The sequence below is a fragment of the Bubalus kerabau genome, chromosome 1, assembly GCF_029407905.1.
Source record: "Bubalus kerabau isolate K-KA32 ecotype Philippines breed swamp buffalo chromosome 1, PCC_UOA_SB_1v2, whole genome shotgun sequence".
Classification (NCBI taxonomy): Eukaryota; Metazoa; Chordata; class Mammalia; order Artiodactyla; family Bovidae; genus Bubalus; species Bubalus kerabau.
In genome coordinates, this window is record NC_073624.1 from 250185014 (window position 1) to 250207448 (window position 22435).

Here is a 22435-nt window from a genome sequence, read left to right on the forward strand (position 1 = left end):
AATTATTTGAGTAATTACTGTTAATTTTTTTAGTCATGTATTAAAATGTAATTTTCACCAGCAAAATTCAATTCAAATATTATTTTACAATAAATTAAAAATATTTTTAAGCAGATCTTTTTAAAAATACCATGGGGTTTTTACTCAAGTCATATTGATAATTATTCAGAACTTTGGTCCACCATGTGTTTTACATGTTCAGAGAGAAGAGACCTAAAGTAAAGTAGTAGCAATTTTACTTTCATAATATCTGTGGGAGGGACAATTATAATTTATGTAGTAGATGGGGAAATATGAAGTATTAACATGCTTAAATAGAATGATACTCTTAAATAGTTTATTTTATATTCATTTGCTGAACTAAAACAAGATTGCTCACTTTGTAGGGTTGACTTACCAAGATTTTTTTTTTTTTTTCAGGTTGAATTTCAGGCAGGATCTGAAGGCCGACTTCTTCCTCAGCATTATCTAAATGATCTTGATAGTGCTCTAATCCCTGTGATACATGGTGGGACCTCCAACTCTACTAGTTTACCATTAGAAATAGAATTAGTATTTTTTATTATAGAAAATCTTTTTGAGTGAAAGAACTGAGTTGTATTATATATTACAAATTGACCTGTTAAAACTAACTCCAGCACTAAGGCTGAAATGCCACAAACACTAAAAGAAAATATGTTTGATGTTTGAAACTTGGAAGCTTTGCTTTTTAGGCAGGAAAGATCTTTTAAAAATCATTAGCACAATATTTAAATCTCAAAAAAATGGAAGAGATCCACAGTTTTTGAAGCTTTACACTTCACAAGTACTGGAAAAGACAAGGATTTCTTTTGTCCTTAAGAAATGTGTAGCATTTACTGTGGTGTTTAAATGCTAAAGCCAAAGTATCTGCACTTTTATGCCAAGAACGATTTTAGTGAAGGCTCCTTTCAGATGTAACCTTATGAGGGAAATACCTGTTTTGTTTATATGCCAGTTAAATTACTGGTTTCTAAAGTCTGTTAAAAATGTATTTCAATGGCACAGACCAGTTTTCAGATCTTACACTTATATGATAATTCTTTGAATAAAGCAGAGTAGCTTATTTGTTTAATTGGAGTGGAGACCTACCTCCATGATTAGATAAACAGATTATTTGCATTAAAATCAGAATTTTGCCTTTTTTCTTTTCAAATTATTATTTTATATATATATATATGACTTTCTGTTGATTAAATGGGTATTCTTAAAATAATTGTGGGTGCTTCAGGATTCTTGTGCTTCTATATTTAAGTATATTGTTTTTATAGCAAGAACATGTGATTTGGTATGTGTTTTATAAATCTTTAATAATTTATAAATAGGTGATATTTTTGTATTGCAGTGCATTATTTTTCCTCTTTTCCTCCCAAAGCGTACCACTGTATATACCACTTCTGAGAGTGATTGACGACAGGCCAGATGACCCTTGAAGTAGTCATTATGTAGCAATAAATGAAGCCTGAAACAGGTGTTTTTTAACTTATCCTTGAAACCTTAGAAGTTTCTTGGCAAGTCTGCATATTTTCATTGACACCAGTGTATTAAATATAAATTTAAATGGAACTACTTACTTTTGCATACTTTAAATTCTTTCTATGGTAGTTATTTTTTATAACAGGATACTAACATAAGTTAAAGTCTGTGTATTTGAAACTGTTACAGAACTTTCTTCTTTACTTCAAATAGCAAAAAAATTTTTAAGTTCATTGTGTTAAAAAAAATCATATTTTAGTTAATCCTGTCATTTAAGTTATATAAAATATAATCATTATTTTAGTGTTTTTTAAAAAAATTCTTACGTGGAATATATATGTTTTTGTATCAAAAACACTCCTATGTCTCACGAAAAAGAAACTACACTAAATAGCCCTGTTTTAAGAAAAGTGTCTATGAAGCATCTCAACTTGAAGACAAAGTCAGGGTTGTAATAACTCAGGATCTTAGGTGTCAGGCTAGGAAAGACAGAATTTGAATCAGTTTGGTCATATGGTTCCTACTAAATCACATCTGTAGTACTAGCCAAAGACATGGCATGAAGGAAAATATCAGTCTTCTGGAAGTAACTACTTCATAAACAATGTAAAATGTTGCAGATATTAAATAAAATAGCAACATGTAATAACTTGTGAAATTTGTTGACACCATATAAGATAAAATCAAATGCATATCAAACTCAATGTTTTCTTTATATATTTGTTGTTTATTTTACAGTATAAGTTAACTGTACAGTCTATGAATACTGAATTTACTTTAAAATAACCAGAAGGTAGAGGGCTCTTCCCATGATGGGATAGCTTTGGAATTGTTTTCATAAGGTCTTTACATTTAATAAAAATTGGAGTTACTGTATCTTTGGAGGCACTATTCTTTGTAGATAAATGTTTCTGAATGCATTTGTCATGTTCTTCATTGATACTTAATTTAAAACTTTAATTTTTTTAAAGACGAAGAAATAGAATGGTTCTTTGTACTCAATCTGCAATGATCTATTTTTGGTCTATGCCTTTTAAGAGTACTGTTTTTCTCTGAATTTTGAAATACACGAAGTAAAATTTAGCCCATTTGTTTTTTGCAGCCATCTGGCAGATTTTCTGTGCCTATATGCTTGCTATACACAGAGCACTTTATTAAGCTTCATTGATTGAAAGATGAATAAACTAGTTCTTTCCCTCTTGGAGATGAATGTATAAAGCAGATAATTAACAAAGAAAAAGTAATTTGCTAAAATAGCAATACGACTTTTGAGTAGCTGGTTGGAAAACAATCCAGGAGGATAGCTGTACCAAAAAATGAGAAGGCATGGGCATTAAACTTGTCTTGGCAAGAGTTGAACATCTGAAGAGTAGATAATATGTCAAAACATTGAATTTTCCCTCTTAAGGCAATTTAAAGAGTCTTCTGTGTTATGTGAATATCTTATCTTATAATTTAATCATAAAAGAAGTAGCCTGACTATGGTGTTTCAACAGCCTAGATTTAAATATTGTTTTATAAGAATACAACTTTTTTTTTAATAGCAAACATAACTTTGATAACTTGACTCAAACATTAAAAGAAAATATCTTGAAATAAACCAGAAACCTCTGAACAATCCTAGGTTTTAATTTATTCTTTTGTGGTTAAAATAATGGTTCATATATAATATATAAACATTAAAAAGTCAGAAATGTTAAAAACTTATCAATATAAGTTTTCCTGCCGACCTTGTATGCATCTGTCTTCTCTCTCTGCAGCCTCAATAAGAAGTGATTTTTATTATTGTGTATCTTTCCAAGGTTTAGGTACAGTAGAAGCAAATAGGAATATGTATTTTTATTTTTTCCCCTCATTTTTATACAAAATATAGTGTGCTGTTTACAGTGTCATCTCCTTAATTACTTTTGATTTATGTGGCTTCTACTTAGAATCTTAAAAGTTTCATTGCTTCTCAAACCACTATTTGATTGATAAAAGCAATCTTAATTGCAGAAAGGCAAGAAGAATATCCATTATTGGGATTATGACCATATGTTTCAGTTAGGAGGACTATTTTTCTCATAACAAATTTTTACAAAAATACTTGCAGGGTTATTTTTTATTTGAGCTATATTTAAAACCTTTATTTTTTTTTTTTCTATTCAACACTAAGCCTCACCATCTAAATTTATCTTTTACCACTTAATTGACACATTGTTTTTTGTTTTTTACATCAGATTTTTAGTATGTTTAAATCTTCTCTTTATAGTCTGTGTTTTGGCTTTAGCTTAGCTTGGAATGATACACAATATTTAACACCGTTTGGAAAACATCTGCATTTGCATTGAGAAAATTACAGCCATATTTTCATGTTTTTACAAATGAAGAAATAGGTCTAAATCAAGTGCTTTATTATGAACCTCTGAATATAAAGTTGTTTTTTTCCCCCCCTTGTGGTAAAATAAGATGCTAGCCAGCCTCCAAAATAGCCCACAATGATCCCTGCCTGTTGGTTTTCACACCCTTGGGTAGTCACTTCCCAGGTTGTACCACTGTTGGTGTTTGTGACTAATAGAATGTGGAAGAAGGGATGGGATGGCATTTCCAGTATTATGTTATAAGAGTTCTGTGGCTGCCACCTTTGGTGCATTTCTCCCCACCTCTCCCTCCCTGTCTGTCCCTTTCTCTTTCTCCTTCTCTATTGAGTCACTCATTCTTGGGGAAGTCAGCTGCCAGGACAGTGGAAGGGGATCCCTCCAACCCTAGTCAAGACTTCAAATTGCAGCCCCAACCACAATTTGACTGCACCGTCCCAAGGACCACCCAACTAAGCAGTTCTTAGATTTCTGAATCTCAGATATAAATGTCTGTTTTTTATTGTGTTTTTATTTTAATTGGAGGACAATTATTTTACAATACTGTGATGGTTTTTGCTATACATCAGTATGAATCAGCCATAGGTATACATGTGTCCTTCCATCCTGAGCCCCACCTCCCCCCTCCCTCCCCACCCTATCCCCCTAGGTTGTCACAGAGCACCGGCTTTGGGTGCCCTGCTTTATGCATCAAACTCACACTGGTTATCTGTTTTACGTATGGTAATTATATGTTTGAGTACTATTCTCTCAAATCATCCCACCCTTTCCTTCTCCCACTGAGTCCAAAATGTCTGTTGTTTTAAGCTGCTACTTTTTCTGTTGGTTAATTACATAAAGCAACTAATATTAGGTAACTGAAACAAAATACTGATATCTTACGGCAGCTCTAAATAAAAATTTCTTAAAAAAAAATTGCTCTGACAAAATTAAGCATAATTCTTATCATTTACGGATTGCATGCCACAAGGAGTATGTGCTAAGTGCAGAGAATACCACGAGGAACAGTAGGTGTGGCCATGTAGGAACAAAGATGGAACTGTGGGAAACTTTCTCTTTCTCCAAATTGCTTGTCAGGATATTTAGAGTATGCCTGACTTCCCTGGTGGCTCAGATGTAAAGCGTCTGCCTACAATGTGGGAGACCTGGGATCAATCCCTGGGTCGGGAATATCCCCTGGAGAAGGAAATGGCACCCCACTCCAGTATTCTTGCCTGGAAAATCCCATGGACAGAGGAGCCTGGTAGGCTACTGTCCATGGGGTCACAAAGAGTCGGACACGACTGAGTGACTTCACTATCTATCTATATCTTTGCTAAAAACAACCAAAGCTGATTAAAATACAAAAAGAATCTTCAAACCTCAAACAGATTTTAAGACAGTATGGAACATCCAGTCAAAAAATAGAAGTGAGCATAGGGCCCTAATATGATAGCCTAATGGGGTAAGGGGGACAGATATCAAAGTTCAAGACCCACACAAGATGATGAATCTAACAGGAGTTGTGAACCTAACAGAAGAACTTCCCTACAGCAATCTGAGATTCTCTCAAAGGGTTTTGGCCTTTGGATGAAGATGAACCAGAAATATAAATTATGTAAAACTACAGCCAAGTTTAGAATTGCCTACATCACCCAAAGATTCTTTAGCCTTCAACTTGCTTTAAGGTGGTCCCCCACTGGTGATGCCGCCTTCAGGTGCTAGGAGGAATAGAACTGTAAAGTCTCTCCATAGAAAGTAATTGTAGGTCTCAAATTAATTTTCAAATATAGTATCTATTAGCACACAGTAAAAACAAAACACACACACACACACACACACACACACACAACTGAAAAGGCACATGAGGGAACCAGATTCCAGAAGCAGCAATTAGTAGAAACAGGTAAATTCGTATCATCTTAGATATTAAATTTATGCTTTCTGTATTTAAAGAAATAAAGTGTCAAGTTCCTGAAGACAATGGGAAACTAAAAAGTGATGGAGCTAATTTGGGAAATACAAATGTTGCAAGAATATATAAAAATTGGCAAATAGGTTTAATGGCAGAATGGAATATAGCCAATTGGAAGGCTGTATAGTCTGGAGTGTAAATCAGAAGGTGGCTCATAATCCCAGCCAGTGGTTTGATCTGTTTTGATGTCAACTGCCATGTGCCCTGCTTCAAGAGGGCAGCTCGTCTTTTGTGAATTTTTTGTACATAAGTATTTGTTACAGATATGTTAGCAAATGCTTTCTGTTTGTCTTGCTTGTGCATATCTTGGCTGGCGTTACAGAAAAATACTGTAAACATTATTTCCTTACTGGGGAATGAGGGTTTTTTTCTTTTTCTTTTTTTTTGTAGTGTGTGTGGGTGGGTGGTGTTTAGTTTTTCTTCTGCACGAAACATCATGTTGTGGGATCTTTAGGAAACTTCATACTGTATGAATAAGAAAATAAAATATTTGAAACTTGAAAAAAAAAATGGGGAAATTAATCAGAATCACAGGTCATACTTCCACAGACAACTCATCTCATTCCACTCCTAGAGGAGGAATACATATAAATCTCACCACCTCTATCCAAATGGGGTTAATCAGAACTTATCTTTATACCATTTATTGCTATTTAAATATTTAAATATGTCATCAAAAGCAGCTCCAAACTATCAGGTCAGTGCCCATTTTTCACATTCTAATCTTCATAAAGCCCTGTACATCATCTTTCTTCAATGTATCATGTACCCTTAACACATGAAACCCTTCCTTTGTGGGGAAAAAAATGAAAAGTAATCACACATATTTGCTATAAAATTTTCCAAACACTTAAAAGTAGAGAAAATCTTAGTAATATGAAATTCCATGTACTCTTCCTATAACAATCCTCAGATTCAAAAGTTAATCAGGATTTTCCACTTGTGCTTCATTTACCTCTTGATTTCTTTGCTGGAGTATTTTCAAGATAATCTCAGACATCATTCTCTCATGCCACTTAGTCCACTTGCTGTGCTGTGCTTAGTCATGTCCGACTCTGTGACGCCATGGACTGTAGCCCACTAGGCTTCTCTGTCCATGGGGATTCTCCAGGTAAGAATACTGGAGTGGGTTGCCATGCCCTCCTCCAGGGGAGCTTCCCAACCCAGGGATCAAACCCAGGTCTCCCGCATTGCAGGCAGATTCTTTACATATTCCACTATATAGTTCTAAAAAATGGACAGTGAAGAGTAAGTTTGACCCAGTTACTATAAAAATCTATAAAAATATTGCCCCAATATGGTGATCAACAGGCCATAAAAACTTTTGTACTGCAACTGGTATGATCTAGAAAGTGAAAAGACAACCTGCAGGACTTCGCTGCTGGTACAGTGGGTAAGAACCTGCCTGCCAACGCAGGGGACACAGGTTTGATCCCTGGGTTGAGAAGATTCCGCATGCTGTGGAGTAAGCAAGCCTGTGTACCACAACTGCTGAGCTCGAGCTCTAGAGCCCTTGAGCTACAACTGAAGCCAGCGCGCCTAGAGCCTATGCTCCACAATAAGAGAGGCCCCTGCAGTGAGAAGCCTGCACACAACTACAGTAGCCCCCACTCTGCGCAACTAGAGAAAGCCCGCGTGCAGCAAAGACCCAGCACAGCCAAAAATAAATTACTTAAAAGCCTGTAAAATGGAAGAGAATGTTGGTAAATCCTTGCAAAGAATTTTTACAATTCAATAAAATCTCCACAAATAACCTAATTTTTAAAATGTGCGAATAATTTAAATAGACACTTCTCCATGCTGCTGCTACTGCTGCTAAGTCACTTCAGTCATGTCCAACTCTGTGCAGCCCCACAGACGGCAGCCCACCAGGCTCCCCAGTCCCTGGGATTCTCCAGGCAAGAACACTGGAGCGGGTTGCCATTTCCTTCTCCAATGCATAGACGATATATAAAAAGCCAATAAGTACTTGAAAACAGTTCAGCATTATTAGTCACTAGCAATACACAAAGACCACAATAAGATGTTACTTCATGTTCATTTCAATGACTATAATTAAACTTATGCTAAACTTATTCTAAGTATTGGCGAAGATGTGGAAAAACTGGAACCCTCATACATTGCTGTTGGGAATGCAAAATGTCTTATGTAGCTGCTTTGCAAAACTGACAATTCCTCAGAAAGATAAACATAAGAGTTACCATATAAACCAGCAATTCCACTCCTATGTATATACCCAAGAGAAGTACATCCACATATTATACTTCCACACAGAATTTTGTACAAGAGTGTTTATAGCAATCAAAATTAACTAGTAGTCAAAAAATGGAAACAATGCAATGGTCCATCCATTAATTGATGAATGGACAAATGTGGAATATGCTAACAATGAAAATTTATTTGGCCACAAAAAAACAATAAAGAATACTGATACATGCTACCATAGGAATGAACCTTGAAAACCTGCTAAGTGAAAGAAGCCAGTTACAAAATACTGTATGAGCTCATTTAAATGAAATGTCCAGAATGGGCAAATCCATACAGCCAGAAAGTGGATTAGTGGGTTCCAAATAGGAAAAGGAGTACATCAAGGCTGTATATTGTCACCCTGCTTATTTAACTTATACGCAGAGTGCATCATGAGAAAACACTGGGCTGGAAGAAGCACAAACTGGAATCAAGATTGCCAGGAGAAATATCAATAACCTCAGATATGCAGATGACACCACCCTTATGGCAGAAAATGAAGAGGAACTAAAAAGCCTCTTGATGAAAGTGAAAGAGGAGAGTGAAAAAGTTGGCTTAAAGCTCAACATTCAGAAAACGAAGATCATGGCATCTGGTCCCATCACTTCGTGGGAAATGGATGGGGAAACAGTGCAAACAGTGTCAGACTTTATTTTTTTGGGCTCCAACATCACTGCAGATGGTGACTGCAGCCATGAAATTAAAAGACGCTTACTCCTTGGGAGGAAAGTTATGACCAACCTAGATAGCATATTCAAAAGCAGAGACATTGTTTTGCCAACAAAGGTCCGTCTAGTCAAGGCTATGGTTTTTCCTGTGGTCATGTATGGATGTGAGAGTTGGACTGTGAAGAAAGCTGAGCGCCGAAGAATTGATGCTTTTGAACTGTGGTATTGGAGAAGACTCTTGAGAGTCCCTTGGGCTGCGAGGAGATCCAACCAGTCCATCCTAAAGGAGATCAGTCCAGGGTGTTGATTGGAAGGACTGATATTGAAGCTGAAACTCCAATACTTTGGTCACCTCATGCGAAGAGTTGACTCATTGGAAAAGACCCTGATGCTGGGAGGGATTGGGGGCAGGAGGAGAAGGGGACGACAGAGGATGAGATGGCTGGATGGCATTACCGACTCGATGGACATGGGTTTGACTGAACTCCGGAAGTTGGTGATGGACAGGAAGGCCTGGCGTGCTGCGATTCATGGGATCGCAAAGAGTCGGACACGACTGAACAACTGAACTGAACTGAAAGTTAGGAAAAAAATGGGAAGTGACTGCTTTGGATGATGAAAACGTTCTAAAATTGTGGTCATAGCTGCACAATGCTATGACTACAGTGAATTGTAAATTGTACCCTTTAAATGTGTAACATTTTCTATCATTAGGAAATGCAGATCAAATACAAGCCAATCAATTATGTCTCCAGAAAGTTTTTAAGATAAGTGAAGTCATTGAAGTTTAGTGTTTTCTGAAACTCAAGAAATCTTTTGATCTTGAGAAAATTCAGCCTAATTGAAGACACAGTGAGATAATTACAACTCGTCTGGATTTAACGTATGTTAAAATCTGAAGAGTTGGGCGAGGACTGCCATTTGTCCTTTGTGTAACGTGTGCTATTTGTTACCCTAATTTTACAATTGACAGAGTAGAATTAGTTACAGTACTAGAATACGGCAGCGATACGTTGCTAATTCTCATCAGTCTGATTCCACTGGCTCTTTTTCCAATCCCAGTTTGGTTGTGGAAAGGAGTTAAGGAGGGCAAAAAAGGCGCTGGGTGGGCGGCTCATCGTGTTTCTAATGAAAACCGTCAGTGAGAAGAGCGAAACAAAAATTTTGACTTAGCATTTCAGCCTCCTCATGCAGAAACACTCATTTTTATGAAGCTATGATTTCATGTCATTTTTTTAGGATGTTATCAAATTAAAAAGAAAAAATATATCGAACTTTGGAAATTCGTACCCCACTGCAGCAACTTAGCGTCTCAACCCAGCCTCCGTCTTCCCTGACGAGACGTTCTAGAACTACGGTGACTACTTTGCCGAAGAGCAAGTCGCGCGACACTTGGACGCGAACTACAGCCAGCAGGATCGCGCACCCGCGAAACTCGAGCTGCAGCCTCTGCGCGTGCGCATTGCTCCTCAGCCGCTTCCGCCTCCGTCTCGCAGGCCACTCCTCTTAGTCTGTCGAGTCGGCTTTTCTCGCCACAGGTGACGGGTCGTCAGCGGTGCCCACCCTCGGCGCCTGCGCAGACTGAGGCTCACGGTCACCATGCCAGCGACCGCTGGGGGCCCTGGTAAGCGGGGTTCCCCAGGCTCCGAGTCTGAGACCGTGCTCCACACTGTTGGCTTGCAGTGAGTGGACATTTTCTCCGGCCCGGTGCCGTAGTTGGGGGCCCTTTGAGAGTCTCCTCTGGTGGCACGCCTTCCTGTTTTGGATCTTCGTGGTTCGCGTTCTCCACGTGTGCCAGTAATCAGCTGGCCTAGAGTCTTGGTTCTCGGTGTGAGCGTTAGCGAAAAGCTTTTGGGGTGTTCAAGAATGGCAGGAATAGTGTGCCTTTTTGTAAAGGATTTCTTTTTTTCAAAAGAGCAGTTTTAGTTTCTTAGGAATACTAAGTGACAGACCTGGAGGTTCTCCATTCAGCCCTACCTGACATAGGCATGCGTGCTCAGTCGTGTTGGACTCTGCCAACCCATGACCTGGGATCTTGCAGGCAAAAATACCGAAGTGGTTTGCCATTTCCTACTCTAGGGACAAATACATAGCTGCCCATTATCAGCCTTCCTCTTCAGAGTGGTACTTTTGTTATAACTCTGAGCCTGCCTTGATGTATCACAATCACTCAAAGTTCATAATTTACATTGTTCACTCTTGGTGATGCAGATCTGTGAGTTTAGACAAATATATAATGAATGACATGGTCCATGGTAGAGTATCATACAAAATAGTTTCGCTGTCCTAAAAATCCCTTGTGCTTTACCTTATCTTCTTCCCCCCAACCCCTGAAAATCAGTGATCTTTCTATTGTATCCATAGATTTTTTTTGTCTTTTCCAGAATGTCATGTAGTTGGAATCATAGAGCACATCGGCTCTCCACCATTGGCTTTTTTTCACTTAGTAATGTGTTTTTAAGCTTTCCCCATGTCTTTTATAGCTTGAGAGCCAACAGTAATAATTCTGTTGTGTGAGTGAACCGCCGTTTATCCATTCATATTCTGAGAGAGATCTTGGTTGCTTCCAAGTTTCGGCAGTTGTAAATAAAACTGCTATAAACCTAAGTATGCTGTAAATAAAACTACTAAAAACATTGTGTGCAGGTTATTGTATGGACATAAGTTTTCAACTCCTTTGGGTAGATATCAAGGGGGTGATTTCTGGATTGTATGATTGGAATATACTTAGCTTTGTAAGAAACCAGCAAGCTTTATTTTAAAGTGGCTATACCGTTTTGCATTCCCACACAATGAGTGAAGATTCCTGTTACTCCATATCCTCACCAGCATTTGATATACTAGTGTTCTGGATTTTGGCCATTTTAATAAGTGTGTAGTTATACCCTGTGTTTTAATTTGTGTTTGATGAAAAGTGATGTGGAGCACCTTTTTATATGGTTGCCATCTATCTTCTTTGTTAAGATGTCTGTTAAGGTCTTTGGCCCATTTTTTTTTTTTTTTTAATGGGATTTTCTTATTGTTGCGTTTTAAGAGTTCTTTATATATTTAGGTTAATAGTCTTTTATCATATATGTTTTTTGCAAATGATTTCTCCCAGTCTGTGGCTTGTCTTTTCATTCTGTTGATGTTATCTTTTGCAGAGCACAAGTTTCTCATTTTAATGAAGTCCAGCTTATCCATTATTTCTTTCATGGATGGTGCCTTTAGTGCTATATCTAAAAAGTCTTTGCTGTACTGAAGGTCATCTATATTTTATTCTGTGTTATCTTGTAGGAGTTTTATAGTTTTGAATTTTACACTTAGATCTATGATCTGTATTGAGTTAATTTTTGTGAAGGTATGAGTTCTGTGTCTAGTATTTTTTGTGTGTGTGTGTGAAAAGAAAAATGTTTGTTGAAAAGGCTGTCTTTTCCCCATTGTATTGCCTATGTGTCTTCATCGAAGATCAGTTACCTCTGTTTATGAGGGTCTATTTGGGGGCCTCTCTGTTTTGGTCCTTTGATCTATTTGTTTATTCTTTCACCAAAACAACACTGTCTTAATTGCTATAGCTTTATAGTAAGTCTTGATGTTGGATAGAGTTATCACTTTGTTCTCCTTCAATATTATATTGACAATTCTGAGTTTTTGCCCTCCACATACACTTTCGGACCAGTTAGTTGATAGCCACAAAATAACTTGGTGGGATTTTGATTGGAATTGCTTGAATCTATAGATTAAGTTGGGAAGAACTGACATCTTGACAGTATTGAGTCTTCCTATCCATAAACATGGAATATCAATCCATTTATTTAATTCTTCTTTGATTTCATTCATCAGTTATCCTCATGTAGATCTTTACATATTTTGTTAGCTTTATACCAAAGTGTTTTGGTTTTGTGGTTTAATGTAAATGCTATTGTGTTTTCAACTTCCACTTACTCATTGCTTTGTAAATAGGAAAACAGTTGACTTTTTTTTTGGGGGGGGGGTCTGCACTAGGTCCTCATTATGACATGCAGGCATATAAAAATAACTCTTAAGTAACATTCTGGTTGCATCCATGTTGCTGCAAATGGCATTATTTTGTTCTTTTTATGGCTGAGTAGTATTCCATTGTATATATGTGCCACATTTTCTTTGTCCATTCATCTGTCCATGGACATTTAGGTTATTTCCATAACCTGGCTATTGTGACTAGTGCTGCTATGAACATAGGAGTGAATTTTTTTATTTTTGTTTCTTTGTTTGTTTGTTTTCTACACCACACAACATCTTTAGTGGGATCTTTAGTTCCCCAACCAAAGATCAAACCCATGTCCCCTGCGTTGGAAGTGCAGAGTCTTAACCACTGGACTGCCAGAGAAGTCACATATCTCAAAAACTTCATTTTTAACAGCCACATCAATTATATATTTTATCATGAGGATAAACTGTGATTTAATTACTTCCCATTGTTGGACATTTCTGTTTTAGCCAATAATTACTGTGCCTTTTTAAGATCCATAAGTTAAACATTTTTAAAATGATGACCATATATTTTCTTTCATCTGAGTCTGAAAGGTCTGTGACTATTGCATATGCTAAAAAGGGACATGTGTGTTTCTATAAGAGACTGCTTGGGGGATAGTGGATACCACAATTAACTCTCCCCTTTCTTTATTCTGTAACCCAATACACAGAGTGGTCATTAAGTTCCATGAATATTACTTAGAAGTTATTAGTATATGCCCCTCCATTCTCTTATCAAATTTTATTTTCTTTCAGTGTCTTGTCAGCAGTTTATAATGGCCATCATTAAGTTTTTAAACTGTTGTTATATAGAATTAATAAACAATTAATGGAAGACACACTCTCATGCATTGGGAATCTGTAGTTATTTGGTAGGTACTTAAATGTTCAAAACAATGAACAAAAATTGGGGAGGTAAGGTGATAGATAACTCTTACTGTTTTTCAGCCTTTTCTCCTTGTTATGGGATCTTCCCCGGTGGCTCAGACAGTAAAGAATCTGCCTGCAATGCAGGAGACCAGGGTTCGATCCCTGGGTTGGGAACGTCCCCTGGAGAAGGAAATGGCAACCCACTCCAGTATTCTTGCCTGGAGAATCCCACGGACAGAAGAGTCTAGTGGCCTGCAGTCCAAGGGGTTGCAAAGAGTCGGACACGACTGAGTGACTAACACTTTTCACTTTCATTGGGATATGGCATTATATGGAGTAGAACTGATTCAAGTATTTTAGTCTTAACTAAATTAACCCACACATTTTAATGCCTAATTAAAAAAAAATCTGGTCTGCCAAAAAGTAGTCGAAAGATACAGGAATTATGTATATTTGTACATGCTAGAGAAATCTAAAAATACTAATTCAGAATTTACTTAGTCACTCATAAGTGTTGCTGACACTCATAATTTGGGACGGGGAGCCTGATGGGCTGCCGTCTATGGGATGGCACAGAGTCGGACACGACTGAAGCGACTTAGCAGCAGCAGCAGCAGCAGCATGCTTAAATGTTGGGCTTCCCAGGTAGCGCTAGTGGTAAAGAACCTACCTGTCAATGCAGGAGACAAAAGAGACACTGGGTTTGATCCCTGGGTGGGAAAGATCCCCTGGAGGAGAGCATGGCCACCCACTCCAGTATTCTTGCCTGGAGAATCTCATGGACAGAGGAGCCTAATGGACTACAGTCCATGGGGTTGAAAAGAGTCAGATGCAACTGATGCGATTTAGCATGCACACATACTTAATGTATAGTTTAAAATTCTAATGGTTATTATAAATATAGAATGGAGCCTCAGGTGGAGAGTTTAAGTTCTACAAAATTTTGATGTTTTTAATATAGCTTTGGCTTTACATACATTTTACTTAATTATGGGGCTAGAATTGGAGAAGATACCATGTGAAAATTCCTGCTTTAAAATATCTGCTTCTTAACAGTTTTTTTTTCTTCCTGCATTTTCTTTACATGTCTCAGGCTCAGATCAGATCAGATCAGTCGCTCAGTCGTGTCTGACTCTTTCCAACCCCATGAATCACAGCACGCCAGGCCTCCCTGTCCATCACCAACTCCCGGAGTTCACCCAGACTCACGTCCATCGAGTCAGTGATGCCATCCAGCCATCTCATCCTCTGTCGTCCCCTTCTCCTCCTGCCCCCAATCCCTCCCAGCATCAGAGTCTTTTCCAATGAGTCAGCTCTTCACATGAGGTGGCCAAAGTACTGGAGTTTCAGCTTTAGCATCATTCCTTCCAAAGAAATCCCAGGGCTGATCTCTTTCAGAATGGACTGGTTGGATCTCTTTGCAGTCCAAGGGACTCTCGAGAGTCTTCTCCAACACCACAGTTCAAAAGCATCAATTCTTCGGCGCTCGGCGTTCTTCACAGTCCAACTCTCACATCCATACATGACCACAGGAAAAACCATAGCCTTGACTAGACGGACCTTTGTTGGCAAAGTAATGTCTCTGCTTTTGAATATGCTGTCTAGGTTGGTCATGACTTTCCTTCCAAGGAGTAAGCGTCTTTTAATTTCATAGCTGCAGTCACCATCTATAGTGATTTTGGAGCCCAGAAAAATAAAGTCTGACACTGTTTCCCCTGTTTCCCCATCTATTTCCCATGAAGTGGTGGGACCGGATGCCATGATCTTAATTTTCTGAATGTTGAGCTTTAAGCCAACTTTTTCACTCTCCACTTTCACTTTCATCAAGAGGCTTTTGAGTTCCTCTTCATTTTCTGCCATAAGGGTGGTGTCATCTGCATATCTGAGGTTATTGATATTTCTCCCGGCAATCTTGATTCCAGCTTGTGCTTCTTCCAGTCCAGCGTTTCTCATGATGTACGCTGCATATAAGTTAAATAAACAGGGTGACAATATACAGCCTTGACGTACTCCTTTTCCTATCTGGAACCAGTCTGTTGTTCCATGTCCAGTTCTAACTGTTGCTTCCTGACCTGCATACAAATTTCTCAAGAGGCAGATCAGGTGGTCTGGTATTCCCATCTCTTGAAGAATTTTCCACAGTTTATTGTGATCCACACAGTCAAAGGCTTTGGCATAGTCAATAAAGCAGAAATAGATGTTTTTCTGGAACTCTCTTGCTTTTTCCATGATCCAGCGGATGTTGGCAATCTGATCTCTGGTTCCTCTGCCTTTTCTAAAACCAGCTTGAACATCAGGAAGTTCATGGTTCACGTCCTGTTGAAGCCTGGCTTGGAGAATTTTGAGCATTACTTTACTAGCGTGTGAGATAAGTGCAATTCTGCGGTAGTTTGAGCATTCTTTGGCATTGCCTTTCTTTGGGATTGGAATGAAAACTGACCTTTTCCAGTCCTGTGGCCACTGCTGAGTTTTCCAAATTTGCTGGCATATTGAGTGCAGCACTTTCACAGCATCATCTTTCAGGATTTGGAATAGCTCAACTGGAATTCCATCACCTCCACTAGCTTTGTTCGTAGTGATGCTTTCTAAGGCCCAGTTGACTTCACATTCCAGGATGTCTCAGGCTCAGACTATCCTAAATGTTTACTAATTATTACTTACATCATATATAGCATGCATGCATGTGTACTCAGTCGTGTCCGACTCTTTGTGAGCCCATGGACTCTAGCCCGCCAGGCTCCTCTGTCCATGGGATCCTACAAGCAAGAATACTGGAGTGGGTTGCCATTTCCTATTCCACATTTATAGCATATTTATATATAAATATATATATATATATATATCTTTATACTTGTCACATCTTAATGTGTGCTGAGTCACTTCAGTCATGTCCGACTCTTTGTGACCCTACAGACTGTAGCCCACCAGGCTTTACTGTCCATAGGATTCTCCAGGGAAGAATACTGGAGTGGATGGCCATGCCCTCCTCTAGGGGATCTTCCCTACCCAGGGATCGAACCCTCATCTCTTGCATCTCCTGCATTGGCAAGCAGATTCTTGACCACTCGCGCCACCTGGGAAGCCCATCTTGATACTGGTTCTTAATTTTTTAAAATCTTTTCTCAGTTTTATTGTTTTATTTTTCTCCATCAACATATGCTGTGCTCTTTTTATTTAAAAATACCCTATAAAATTATTTTTTATATGAATGCTGTCATTTTAGGATCTTGGAGTGAAAATATACTGGAATATTTTCTGAGAAATAACCAGATCACAACAGAAGATGGCGCCCAAATCATCTGGTATCATGCAGCTAACCACAAGGTGCAAGTGAATGAGGCACTGAGAAGTGAGTCAGTATTCCTTGTACTTAGATGGATTCAGTTTTTTTTTTTTAATCTGGTCATATTTTCAGGTACCAGAGTCTTAGATGATTCAAGTATAAATTCTTGGCTAACATAAACATTCGTATAAAAGATCTCATTTTATTTACAAAATGAACAAATTTTCCTAATGGAAGAATTTTCTCATTTTCCAGAAATGATTTACCTTTACTATGCCTTATTTGAAGTTCTCATGTATTATTACATTTGCTTATATATAGTAGTGATTTAAGTAAAATGTTTAAGATCAAGATTGTATGTTGTACGTATTTCTGTGTCTTTCACAGCTTACTCAGTAGAGGCTCAAAAATATTTGTTGAATGGATGAATGAAGCCATTGAATGCTAATTTATAATGCCTTGGGCAGTATTTATGCCTGGGCTGGAAACCAAGCCTTTGGGTTTGCTAACTCCATGTGTAATCTTACATAGATGAACACTATAGCAGTTTAGTTAGCCTTTTCCTGTGAAGTACCCCTTTTGGCTACAGCAGTGCAGGAGAATGAAGGTGTATCATCAGAGGGATGGGGCAGAGCTTGAAGTGCCCTGTTCCAACAGAAAGATTTCCTTGTAATCTCATATTTTATTGTAAAAATTTACAAATTTACACAATTTACACATCCAACTCAATTGTGTATCTGGATAATGTATCTGAATAGTTTATTTTATTAAAAAGCTATTATTTTCATTTGCTTTTCAAAGGGAAGAAATTTGTCTACTAATATTTAATGCTTTGTAATTACAACAGTGCCTAGCACATAATAACCTAACACTGGTTTTTTAATAAACAAATTTTAGCAGAAGCAATGCTTAAGGAAAACATTGATTAATGGCTTCCTGGAGCTGAAATGAATAGGGACTGGGGAGTAAATGCTATTGGGTACAGGTTTCATTTTGGAATGATAAAATTTTCTGGAATTAGATGGTGATGATGGTTGCACAGGGCTTTCCAGGTGTCTCTAGTGGTCTTAGAAAAGGCAGAGGAACCAGAGATCAAATTGCCAATATCCGCTGGATCATCGATAAAGCAAGAGAATTCCAGAAAAACATCTATTTCTGCTTTATTGACTATGCCAAAGCCATAAACTGTGGAAAATTCTTCAAGAGATGGGAATACCAGACCACCTGACCTGCCTCTTGAGAAACCTGTATGCAGGTCAGGAAGCAACAGTTAGAACTGGACATGGAACAACAGACTGGTTCCAAATAGGAAAAGGAGTACATCAAGGTTGTATATCGTCACCCTGCTTATTTAACTTATATGCAGAGTACGTCATGAGAAACGCTGGACTGGAAGAAGCACAAGCTGGAATCAAGATTGCCACGAGAAATATCAATAACCTCAAATATGCAGATGACAGCACCCTTATGGCAGACAGTGAAGAGGAACTAAAAAGCCTCTTGATGAAAGTGAAAGTGGAGAGTGAAAAAGTTGGCTTAAAGCTCAACATTCAGAAAACGAAGATCATGGCATCCGGTCCCACCACTTCATGGGAAATAGATGGGGAAACAGTGGAAACAGTGTCAGACTTTATTTTTGTGGGCTCCAAAATCACTGCAGATGGTGATTGCAGCCATGAAATTAAAAGACGCTTACTCCTTGGAAGGAAAGTCATGACCAACCTAGATAGCATATTGAAAAGCAGAGATATTACTTTGCCAACAAAGGTCTGTCTAGTCAAGGCTATGGTTTTTCCAGTGGTCATGTATAGATGTGAGAGTTGGACTGTGAAGAAAGCTGAGTGCCGAAGAATTGATGCTTTTGAACTGTGGTGTTGGAGAAGACTCTTGAGAGTCCCATGGACTGCAAGGAGGTCCAACCAGTCCATTCTGAAGGAGATCAGTCCTAGATGTTCATTGCAAAGACTGATGCTAAAGCTGAAACTCCAGTACTTTGGCCACTTCATGTGAAGAGTTGACTCATTGGAAAAGACTCTGATGCTGGGAGGGATTTGGGGCAGGAGGAGACGGGGACGACAGAGGATGAGATGACTGGATGGCATCACTGACTCTATGGATGTGAGTACGGGAGTTGGTGATGGACAGGGAGGCCTGGTGTGCTGCGATTCATGGGGTTGCAAAGAGTCGGACACGACTGAGCGACTGAACTGAGCTAGTGGTAAAGAACGGCACTGCCAGTGCAGGAGATGTTAGAGAAATGGACTCAATCCCTGAATCCGGAAGATCCTTGGAGGAGTGCATGGCAACCCACTCCAGTGTTCTTGCCTGGAGAATCCCACAAACAGAGGAGCCTGGTGTACTACAGTCTGTAACGTTGCAAAGAGTCAGACACGACTGAAGTGACTGAGCACACACGCACGCATGATCGTTACACAACCTTCTGAATATTCTGAAAACCACTAAATGGTATGCTTTAAAGAATAGTTTTATAGCTTGTGAATTATATATCAATTTTTAAAAATAAAAGAAAATAGGAAGAAATGTATCTATTATTTGCAGACAATATAGTTTTATATTTGGAAAATCAAAAAGATTCTACAGCTAAATGATTGTAATTCATAGGTTGATATAGACAGTCTCAACCTTTTTGACAATATAAAAATCAAAGCAGAAAATAAATTGGATTTCTATGTAACAGCTAAAAATTTGGAAGCAATCTTTAAATTTTATGGTTTGTAATAGTAAATGTAGAAGTCTCAGACCTAGAAATCATTTAATTAAATATTACTAATTCTAGCCTTGTTTTAAAAATAATCAAGGGAAGTCATTTCCAATTGCTGCAGTCTGCTGTTGACCTGGGAATTTTTCGTAGGTTACTTAGTTTTCAGATAATATCTTCTTTACTTTCTCCTAGTCAACCAGAACCCCAAGTTTTATAGTTTGGGGTGTACTTTTTATCAAGTCCCTTTTTTCAGTCCTGGATAATCTTGCAATTTCTTTCAAACACAAAGGAAAGAAAACAGGTTCTTGGAGACATGTATTATACTGCTTTATCTCATTTCTTCCAGAATATTTAAATTTAGTACAACTGTTATTAATGAAGCTGTTTCTGTTTTCATTAATATGTGATATTGGATTTTCAATAATGTCTGTGATTTAAAAAAGCAAAGTACAGGAGGAACAATGTAGGAGTGCCATTTGTGGACATAAGAGTTGCATCATCAGCATAGCTGATCTCAGAATAGGGAAAATTGTTTGCAAAAGTTATTACATATAATGTTATTTTTTGTTATAACATTTCTGCATGTAGATTTTTAAAATGTATATTAAAAGAAATGCTGGTTAAAAATAGAAATTATTAAATCTCTTTGAGAATAAAAAATGTAGTATTTTTTAAAAAACCTTTGTAACATTTAGGAAACGTGTGACTATAGTCATCAACTAAATGTATTAATTAAAATATAGTAAATTGCTGCATTAGGGATGTAAACAGTATAAGCAAGATAGATAATTTTAACTTCATTTCTATAAACATATTTCTTTGAGTTTTGTTTTAGTGTAAGTAGCATCAGTTTGGGATTTTCTTGTGTAGAAAATCACAAAAAACCCAAAGCTGTTTTCTATTGTCTGGCTCTTGTCAAAAGTTGGGGCTCCTGTGGTTGGAGTGTTAATCTTGATGTGCAGACTTCTTCCTGTGACTTTCCCTGAGATGGGAAACATGGTGACCAGGCAGTCTCCCAAAGCAGAGGCATACCGTGACCTTCAAAAGCCTTCTACCCAACAGCCAAATAGCGAGAGAGGCTGGGCATCTCACATACATGTCTCCAGGCCAGGCTTCCCTCTCTTCTGAGCACTAGTCTAGCCAACTTTTTATTTGCTCTTTTCTTCACGCTTACTCCTTGGAGGGAAAGTTATGACCAACCTAGATAGCATATTCAAAAGCAGAGATATTACTTTGCCAACAAAGGTCCATCTAGTCAAGTCTATGGTTTTTCCTGTGGTCATGTATGGATGTGAGAGTTGGACTGTGAAGAAGGCCAAGTGCCGAAGAATTGATGCTTTTGAACTGTGGTGTTGGAGAAGACTCTCGAGAGTCCCTTGGACTGCAAGGAGATCCAACCAGTCCATTCTGAAGGAGATCAGCCCTGGGATTTCTTTGGAAGGAATGATGCTAAAGCTGAAACTCCAGTACTTTGGCCACCTCATGCGAAGAGTTGACTCCTTGGAAAAGACTCTGATGCTGGGAGGGATTGGTGGCAGGAGGAAAAGGGGACGACAGAGGATGAGATGGCTGGATGGCATCACTGACTCAATGGACATGAGTTTGAGTGAACTCCGGGAGTTGGTGATGGACAGGGAGGCCTGGCGTGCTGCGATTCATGGGGTCGCAAAGAGTTGGACACGACTGAGCAATGCAACTGAACTGAACTGAACTGTGCATCAACAGAAAATTGGATTAAAGATTTACTGAGTGTGGCCCCGCCCATCAGAGCAAGACCTAGTTTCCCCCTCAGTCAGTCTCCATCAGGAAGCTTCCATAAGCCTCTTATTCTCATCCATCAGAGGGCAGACAGAATGGAAACCACAATCACAGAAAACTAATCAAACTGATCACATGGACAACAGCCTTGTCTAAACTCAATGAAACTGTGAGCCATGCCCTGTCGGCCACCCAAGACAGGTGGGTCATGGTGGAGAGTTCTGACGAAACGTGGTCCACTGGTGAAGGGAATGGCAAACCACTTCAGTATTCTTGCCTTGAGAACCCCATGAACAGCATGAAAAGGCAAAAAGATAGGACAGTGAAAGATGAACTCCCCAGGTTGGTAGGTGCCCAATATGCTACTGGAGAACAGTGGAGAAATAGTTCCAGAATGAATGAAGAGACGGAGTCAAAGCATTTAAAAACAACACCCAGTTGTGGATGTGACTGGTTATGGAAGTAAAGTCCAATGTTGTAAGGAACAATATTGCGTAGGAACGTGGAATGTTAGGTCCATGAATCAAGGCGGAAGTGGTCAAACAGGAGATTGCAAGAGTGAACATCAACATTTTAGGAATCAGTGAACTAAAATGGACTGGAATGGGTGAATTTAACTCAAATGACCATTATATCTACTACTGTGGGCAAGAATTCCTTAGAAGAAATGGAGTAGCCCTCACAGTTGACAAAAGAGTCCGAAATGCAGTGGTTGGATGCAGTCTCAAAAATGACAGGGTGATCTCTGTTTGTTTCCAAGGTAAACCATTCAATATCACAGTAATCCAAGTCTGTGCCCCAACCAGTAATGCTGAAAAAGCTGAAGTTGAACGGTTCTATGAAGACCTACACTACCTTTTAGAACTAAAACCCAAATAAGATGTCCTTTTCATTAAAGAGAACTGGAATGCAAAAGTGTGAATTCAAGAGATAACTGGAGTAACAGGCAAATTTGGCCTTGGAGTACAGAATGAAGCAGGGCAAAGACTAAAAGAGTTTTGCCAAGAGAATGCACTGGTCATAGCAAACACCCTCTTCCAACAACACAAGAGGAGACTTTACACATGGACATCACCAGATGGTCAACAC

The 22435-nt window shown here is 38.4% G+C and overlaps 2 protein-coding genes across 13 annotated transcripts in view; both read left to right on the forward strand.

The window, feature by feature from the left end:
• ZFYVE16 (zinc finger FYVE-type containing 16) overlaps positions 1-3112 on the forward strand; it is a 61109-nt gene extending 57997 nt beyond the window's left edge. For all 10 annotated transcript variants that reach the window (XM_055562826.1, XM_055562829.1, XM_055562825.1 and 7 more), the window contains one exon: positions 421-3112. In XM_055562826.1, the coding sequence (XP_055418801.1) occupies positions 421-585 (165 nt within the window). In that variant the 3' untranslated portion in view covers positions 586-3112. The remainder of the gene's footprint in view (positions 1-420) is intronic.
• A 7050-nt stretch (positions 3113-10162) lies between these two features.
• Positions 10163-22435, forward strand: part of FAM151B (family with sequence similarity 151 member B) — a 34715-nt gene continuing 22442 nt past the window's right edge. The window contains exons 1-2 of one of the 3 annotated variants that reach the window (XM_055562832.1): positions 10163-10344; positions 16807-16932. In XM_055562832.1, the coding sequence (XP_055418807.1) occupies positions 10320-10344; positions 16807-16932 (151 nt within the window). In that variant the 5' untranslated portion in view covers positions 10163-10319. Of the gene's footprint in view, positions 10403-16806; positions 16933-22435 lie in introns of all 3 variants that reach the window. The other 2 variants (XM_055562835.1, XM_055562834.1) reach the window with 2 other exon arrangements.